Genomic DNA, 7692 nt, shown 5'->3' with positions numbered 1-7692 from the left:
TTTGCTTTGAGTTTTCTTTTTGTATGTCTAACTGTTCTTATGAGTTATTCATCCAGACAAGATTACTCTGTGTATGCTTCCAAAGCAGTATTTTATAGTCTCAAGGGAGTTTCATTCGTTTGTTGCAATTGTGTTAAATTCATTACCAAGTGCGGTTCACTTCAATATGACGGGATTTTCTTTTCTCTTGAAAATTCGTGGGTGTTAACGGTGATCGTTATGACGATGTTCTATGCATATTATACTCTCTTGGGAGAATTCAGTTTTAGATAAGGAGAAGATAAACCAAATTGGCAGGATCTTAATCTAGAAGCCATCTTCCAAATATCATGGGATTCATTTTTGAAATTCATATTAGAAAGGGAGTCGATTACTCATCTTTTGTACAACTGTCCATGGGCAAAGGCAAAATCTGTTTGTAACTATGCGCCTATGGAATTTGATATAGGATTGAATGTTGAAAACATCATGGAAATATTTATTCCATGGAACATTCACTCCCTTGTTATGAAGATCAAAGATTTCAGAGTCGGATTTGAAGAAGTAGATTTATCCATGTCGTTAAAAATTTAAATTTCATTGCTCATGATTTATGTCAGTTTGATTTTCATGAGAATGTTTCAGAATGGTTGTCATCTTCCGTTTATATTCCTTCAAACCTCAACTTCAATGAAGTATTCTAATATAATGGTTCTCAGGGGCTCTTTAGCCCCTTTTCCCTTCAAAAAAAAATAAAATAAAAAAATTGCGCGTTCATTTGCAAGGCCTAAAGTTAAACAACCTACCAAATTTGAACTTGGTGCACTAAATGTTCAGGTAATGGGCTAAGCTGCTTAGACTCGTGATGATTTTATAATGCAAGGCAATTGGTGGACAAAATCCTAAAACTTAGTTGGGGTAATGGGTGAACATTGAAGTTTTGTGGGAACTAGGAACGGGTAATGCCAGGTCTAGTGCACTTTCGGCTTCGCCACTGCATTTTTTTTCTTCTTTTGTTTTGACACGACCACTGCATCTGTTACTCCTCACTGTTTCATGCAAAACGATGACACATATTCTACAATTTTGCGTAGGTGCCACTTATGACCTACTATGGATCTACATCTACGATTACCACGTAAGACTTATCTTCTTCATTTCTTTTTCGAAGAACAACGTAGTTATTAACAAATTTCCTTATGTACCCCAAAAAAAAATAATAAATGAAAAAGAACTTCTGGGATATTCTTTTGCGCACGGGAATCCATATCACAAGCCATTGCGTGCGAATCCAAGATTTTGCAGGGGTCTAATTTCCTCGGTCCAAATAAATAAATTTTCTCTATTTTGGCGCCAATGACACGTGTGATATCCACAACCAATCCTCACCCCAAATAATATCAGTCTGCTTCCAAAGTGAACATAGCCTCAAAACGAAATTCCTCTCCAAAATAAAAATTATTCTAGTGGACTAAAGACAATCTCATTTTTGAAAGCAGCCATGAATGCGGGAGGGTTTCTTCTCCCTGCTGCATCAACTTCATCATCATCTCTTCATTATCGAAAGAACTACTTGAAAGAATCAACCAGGGTTTCAAGTAACATTTTCTGTTTTTCAAATCACCATGGGAAAAGAATTCAGAGTTTTTCCCTTTTAAGACCAGCTCAATACAACCAGCTTCAAATAACTCTGAGGAAGAGTATTTTGAGAGAAGTTGGTAGAGTTAGAGCAGATGTGAAATCAGAACCATATGATATTACAAAAGATATCAAGTCTATTAAAGATTCAGAAGATGAGTTTGATGGTAGTACAGTTCCATGGTGGGAAGAGTTTCCGAAGCGTTGGGTGATTGTTATTCTATGTTTTTCAGCTTTTCTTTTGTGTAATATGGACAGAGTAAGTAAATCCAATTTGTCATTTGAGAAATGAAATTGTCTATCAATTTTGCAATTTAAGATTTTTTTTTTTTTTTTTAAAATTTTGGTTTGGCAGGTAAATATGAGCATTGCTATCCTTCCCATGTCGACGGAGTATAATTGGAGCCCTACAACTGTTGGATTAATCCAATCTTCTTTTTTCTGGGGTTACCTTCTCACTCAGGTTAGAACTAAGTTTGTGCATATCCAATTCAATACCAATTTGTAGCGAGCAGTTTGTGCTCCATATAATAGGGGCTAGGTTAGTATCCTCTGACTGGTAGGATGCATATGATAGATTGCTGGAGGTATATGGGCAGACACAGTTGGTGGGAAAGCTGTCTTGGCATTTGGGGTAGTTTGGTGGTCTATTGCAACAATTCTTACACCTGTAGCTGCTCAGCTTGGGTTGCCTTTCTTACTAGTTGCTCGTGCATTCATGGGTATCGGCGAGGTTAGTATGCCGATTTACCTTGTCATGTGTCAGGTTAAGTGTGCAAGTGACAGAAAGCTTATGTCTTGTGATTTCAGCTTCAGGTTAATCTTGTATCTTCTTTCAGGGTGTTGCCATGCCTGCCATGAATAACATCCTATCAAAGTGGATTCCCGTATCGGAAAGAAGTAGATCGTTAGCATTGGTGTACAGTGGGATGTACCTTGGTTCAGTATTAGGTCTTGGTTTCTCCCCTTTCTTGATACACGAATTTGGTTGGCATTCAGTCTTTTATTCCTTTGGCTCTCTTGGAACGGTTTGGGTTGCTATATGGCTAAGTAAGGTAATTTTTCCTTGATTCCACTCTCCCCAGTGAATGTGCAAGGAGTGGAATTATAATTCTATTTTTGTTTTGTTTTTCACTGAATTTGGGTACTTCGTCCATCTATGGCTGATGCCCGCAGGCACACAGCTCACCTCTTGAAGACCCTCAACTTCGTCCTGCTGAGAGTAGGCTTATTGCTCGCAGTAATGTTGTTTCCAGTGGATCTGTCGTGGAAATTCCATGGAAATTAATTCTATCCAAAAGACCTGTATGGGCTCTAATAGTTTGTCACTTCTGCCACAACTGGGGAACTTTCATTCTTCTGACATGGATGCCGACATACTACAGTCAGGTAAACTATTCCATCGAGCACATTAGACCGTCTAGGTTATAAAATCAACCTCATTTCACCAAAATTTCTATAAACAATGATCGATTGCTGCTGTTTTGTATTTTACTCAGGTTTTAAAGTTCAACCTGACAGAGTCTGGCCTTTATTGTGTGTTGCCCTGGCTTACAATGGCCTTTTCAGCCAATCTTGGCGGGTGGATCGCAGATACACTTGTGAGTAAGGGATACTCAGTCACTTATGTCCGGAAGGTAGTTACCTGTTCTCTTCTCTGTTTATGTTTTGAGTAGCACACATGTTTAATATTCCTATTGGATTTATTTTAAACTGCACTCTTCTGGGACACGAACTTGCAGATCATGCAGTCAATTGGATTTTTAGGTCCAGCTTTCTTTCTAACTCAATTGAGCCATATCGATTCTCCTGGGGTGGCTGTTCTATGCATGTGCTGCAGTCAGGTCAGTATCCTTGGAGTTGAGTAAGACTGTAATGTTTGCGGTATTTACTCAGCCTTGCCTTTGAGAGAATTGCAAGTGTATGTATCGTGCTTGGATCTAATTTTTTAGACATGTGATTTCATATAGGGAGCTGATGCGTTTTCACAGTCTGGTCTATATTCCAACCATCAAGATATTGGTCCTCGATACGCGGTGAGTCTTGATATTATTCGTCTATAGTTTTTTGTGAGCCATGGTTTTTTATTTTTTCAATGCGCTTCATTAGTGGTTTGCACTTTGGCTCTGGGACATCTTACGTCGTGATATCTGTCCCTGCTCATTTTGCAAGACAATTAATCTGTTTGCCTCTCCTTATGTCTGCACAGGGAGTGCTGCTTGGTTTGTCCAACACTGCTGGTGTACTGGCAGGAGTCCTAGGGACAGTTGCAACTGGTTACATCTTACAACATGGTATGATCGTATACACTGGCCTTATTAGCTCTTTTGTTACAGAACTTTGTGTTTGTGATCTTTGACACCATTCCTTAATCTGGTTCGTTTGCTGCTTCACGCGTGCTCATAACTGCAGGTTCTTGGGACAATGTGTTCGAGGTATCTGTCAGCCTGTATCTGTTTGGAACTGTTGTTTGGAACGTCTTCTCAACTGGCGAAAAAATCCTTGACTAAGTTAACATTTGGCTCACCTAACATTAACGCACTTTCTGTAGCAAGCTACACGTACTCTCGACACCTAGTGAAGCCTAAAGAAGATAACAAAAGACTCTAAAGTATATGGGAGAAAAAACGGAGTCGATACTCAGAAGATTTGATTCGCAATGGTTGGAACTCGTACTGGAACCTCAAGAGAAGAGTTATACACCTTCACAACCCCAAGATCAATGTAAAATAACCATATCTATGCCTAGACTTTGAAACTCCTCATACTCCAATGAAGTTCCAGACGGGTGCAATTTTAGCGCGGTGCTCACTTCCATCTCATCCCGTCCATCACATTTCTTTGGCAAGGTACGTTTCAGTTACAACAAGGTCCTCATGATGGACCACAGTAGGATACGAAAACATGAATTAAACAATTTTAGTGCCCTTTGCTCGGGGTACTAATTCATCCTGTGATAACTAAACAAACTTTAGTATCACTTTTTTTGTGTTAGATTTTGCAACATTTACATGAAATTATTCTGTATATTTGTATTTTATGTCAGCAAAGATATTATTTGGCCAGAAAGTGAAGCAATGTAGTAGTACACTTGTAATTAAATATTTGACTGCATCAAATTCTTATGTTTGGACGTTTTATGTGTTTACCATCTTTTTACCTACTTTCTGCTGAAAGTAGATATTGAAACTAAGGAACTGTAGAATTGGTTACCAGAATGCATCGCATTTGCAAGTTTTACAAATTCAAACAAGTAAAACAAACATGTATTAAGAACTGATGAATGAAACAAAAACAATTTCAGTGATTTTACAGGTACCCGAAACAATAATGCGTATTTTAAACAATGAAACAACAAGAAAAATAAAACAAAACAAACTTAACAAATATACCCCCTGACATAAGGAGCTAATAACCACAGCTTAGATATATAGTGGTGGATATTATCAGAATTTGACGCCGGTGAGAGTCCGTGGGTGCAGGTTCACACGAAGCCCGTTCTTCATGAAAAGTGTCAGCGACATCTTCTGCTCGACACGATGGCCAGGTACCAATGATAGACGGTAGCGCAATAGTATAGCTGCAGCGACAGATTTCATCTGCAAGTAAGCCAAATCCTTGCCTAAACAAGTCCTTGGTCCAGCATTAAAGGCAACAAACTTATAACCATCTTTCGGTGCTTCGAAGCGATCGCCGTCATTCGAAAGCCACCTTTCTGGTTTGAACTTCATGCAATCCTGACCCCATATAGTTTCCATCCTCCCCACTGAATATATCGAGTACGTCACAGATGAACCGGCGGATACAAAAGTCCCGTCCGGCAAAACGTCGTCCTTCAGCACATATTTTGAATCCTCGGGTACGGATGGATATAGACGTAGCGTCTCTGCCAAACATGCTTTTAAGTACACCAGTTTATCAGCCTCATCAAACTCCAAGGGATCTTCAACCCATTTCTCGATCTCGTCTCCACGCGTTTCGTTCAGAACTGTTGATAATTCGTGAATGATCTTCTCTTCGACTCTGGGATGAGTCATGACTAGCCAGAAGAACCAACTCAGTGCAACTGATGAAGTATCACGTCCTGCCAATACAAAGTTGAGAGCAATAGGCCGGAGAACAGAAGTTGGGAACTGGTTCCCGTCGACGTCTTTCTTTTTCATGAAACGGGATAGTAAATCATCTGAGGGTCTTTCTTTACGTGCTGTAATGGCATCCATCATGTAATTCTCAACGATTTGCAGGCTTTGTTTTAGCCTCATTTCGGTCCCGAGTCCGAATACTTTCTTCAATCTCCACAAGAAACCCGGATACAGTAACCTTTCAAGAGTTGTTTCAGTTGCAGCATCGAAAGCTCTGGAAAATGGATTATCCGGTAAATCTTGTGAAAGCGTCTCGGGGTCTTTACCGAACGTGAGTCCGCATATGTTGTCGAATGTTAAGCGAAGCAACAAATCTTGTATGTCTACTGGCGTATTCTCCCTTTCAGCTTTTGCTAAAATGGCCCATAAACGAAATTTAATCGTCCGGCTTACCCACCGAGCCATAGCTTGTCGAAGAGTCCTAGTAGTGAATTCGAGAGCCGCCGTCTTTCGCTGGATTAGCCATGTATCACCATCACTGTTGAATATACCTTGGCCTAGTAGATCATGAAAAGCCGCTTGCCATGTTGGACCTTTAGGGTAATTATCGAACCGCGTACGCAAAATATGCTCGATGTTTTTAGGATGACAAGTGACTGTAAACAAACCCTGTCTACGAGCAACGAATGGTATAGCCATGATGCATGTTTGATAAGTAGCAAGATCACCGGTTGCACGTAAATTTCCGGCTATCCAGTCATGCATACGCGACCGGTTAGCAAATAAGCCAGGTAAACTTCCAATGAACGGGTAAACTTTCGGACCGGTAAAATTTCTTGATAGACGGTAAAACCAGATAAAGTATAGCGAAAGAGTAGAAACGGCAATGGCAAGGAAAAGAAATATGTTTTCCATGATTGAAATTGATACTACTATTTTCAGTTGTAGTGATGATAACAAGATGAAGAAAGCAGAGATGTTTTGAGCTACATGAAGAGAAAGAAGAGGAAAGGGTGTTGTATAAATATGGTTTTGAGTGATGCAAAGAATCAAAATGTAGGAAAAGTTGTTTAGAAAATTTTGAAAGAGTATAGTTACCAAGGGTTGCTGCTGTGGGTTGATGGAAAGGGTCTGTTTTGTGTACGAAAAGGTTTGAAATATTCAGACATTTTGGTTGGCATTACTTGTGGACTGGGTGAATATCTAGAGACACAGAGAGAATAGTAGTTAGAAATCGCTTAACCGAATAGAGAAGATATTTTGGAAATGTCTTTGGTAAATTTAAAGGATAAAGCCCTCCGGCCTCCCCTATCTCCCTAAACTTGGAATTGCACATTCTATTTTAGCGTGTGCCAGTTTTGTGAAAAAGCTGATGTTAGTTAGGGGTTTAGTAGATAGAGACGTTGAGGGAGAGAATATTCTAAATTTAGTTTTATTAGTGTTGCTTTATCGAGTTCTTCGAATAAAGTAAGTGTTGCTTTATTTTAGGACCGCACCTATACACAGGGCCGTCATCTTATCTGCACGACCGAATATTTCACAGGGCCAAATCTTTGGAGGAATGTTAGAAACACGTCGATGCCACGTCACTCCTCCACCACCTTCTTCGTGTCTCTTCGTCTTTTCAGTCCATCTTTTTCGGCATTTCTTGATATTACCAGCGAAATTGCAACACCGACAACAAAGATTCAAAAACCCAATTAGTTTTCTTCATTCATCCTCTCCCATTTCATTCCTCATAATAAAATACCACGATCTTCATAATAAAATAAAATAAAAATCCACCCAAATTAAGCAAACGATCATAAAAATAAAACAAAAACATTAATCCAAAATCTTGGACCTGTGTTCTTCTTCAATGGTGTATGTAAAATATCAGAGTAGAAAACTGATGAAGAAAAAGAATTTTGTTACTACAATGTTTTTGTTCAAGATACAAACAATATAGATTCAGACAGTATTAATACTGAACTTAATACAGTACACCAGACCA

General features: G+C 39.2%; 2 protein-coding genes across 2 annotated transcripts; one reads left to right on the top strand and one right to left on the bottom strand.

Annotated features, from left to right (window-relative positions):
- The first annotated feature begins 1419 nt into the window (after positions 1–1419).
- LOC113310105 (sodium-dependent phosphate transport protein 1, chloroplastic-like) lies at positions 1420–4752 on the top strand. The gene is made up of 10 exons (XM_026558671.1): positions 1420–1876; positions 1973–2080; positions 2195–2350; positions 2457–2672; positions 2794–3006; positions 3117–3254; positions 3360–3461; positions 3588–3653; positions 3827–3911; positions 4030–4752. The coding sequence occupies exons 1-10, from the start codon at positions 1481–1483 to the stop codon at positions 4125–4127; spliced, it is 1578 nt and encodes a 525-aa protein (XP_026414456.1). The 5' UTR covers positions 1420–1480; the 3' UTR covers positions 4128–4752.
- Positions 4753–4861: 109 nt separating this feature from the next.
- LOC113310106 (cytochrome P450 86A1-like) lies at positions 4862–6676 on the bottom strand. The gene has a single exon (XM_026558672.1). The coding sequence runs from the start codon at positions 6612–6614 to the stop codon at positions 5064–5066; it is 1551 nt and encodes a 516-aa protein (XP_026414457.1). The 5' UTR covers positions 6615–6676; the 3' UTR covers positions 4862–5063.
- Between the last annotated feature and the right edge of the window lie 1016 nt (positions 6677–7692).

Source organism: Papaver somniferum, chromosome 9 (assembly GCF_003573695.1).
Source record: "Papaver somniferum cultivar HN1 chromosome 9, ASM357369v1, whole genome shotgun sequence".
Classification (NCBI taxonomy): domain Eukaryota; kingdom Viridiplantae; phylum Streptophyta; class Magnoliopsida; order Ranunculales; family Papaveraceae; genus Papaver; species Papaver somniferum.
This window is presented reverse-complemented; position numbering and strand designations above follow the sequence as displayed.

Coding starts and splice junctions, on each gene's coding strand:
- LOC113310106 (XM_026558672.1), bottom strand. CDS start 6,614: ATGGAAAACATATTTCTTTTCCTTGCCATTGCCGTTTCTACTCTTTCG.
- LOC113310105 (XM_026558671.1), top strand. CDS start 1,481: ATGAATGCGGGAGGGTTTCTTCTCCCTGCTGCATCAACTTCATCATCA. Junction 1,877..1,972: donor TTTTGTGTAATATGGACAGA/GTAAGTAAATCC, acceptor TTGGTTTGGCAG/GTAAATATGAGCATTGCTAT. Junction 3,912..4,029: donor TGGTTACATCTTACAACATG/GTATGATCGTAT, acceptor TCATAACTGCAG/GTTCTTGGGACAATGTGTTC.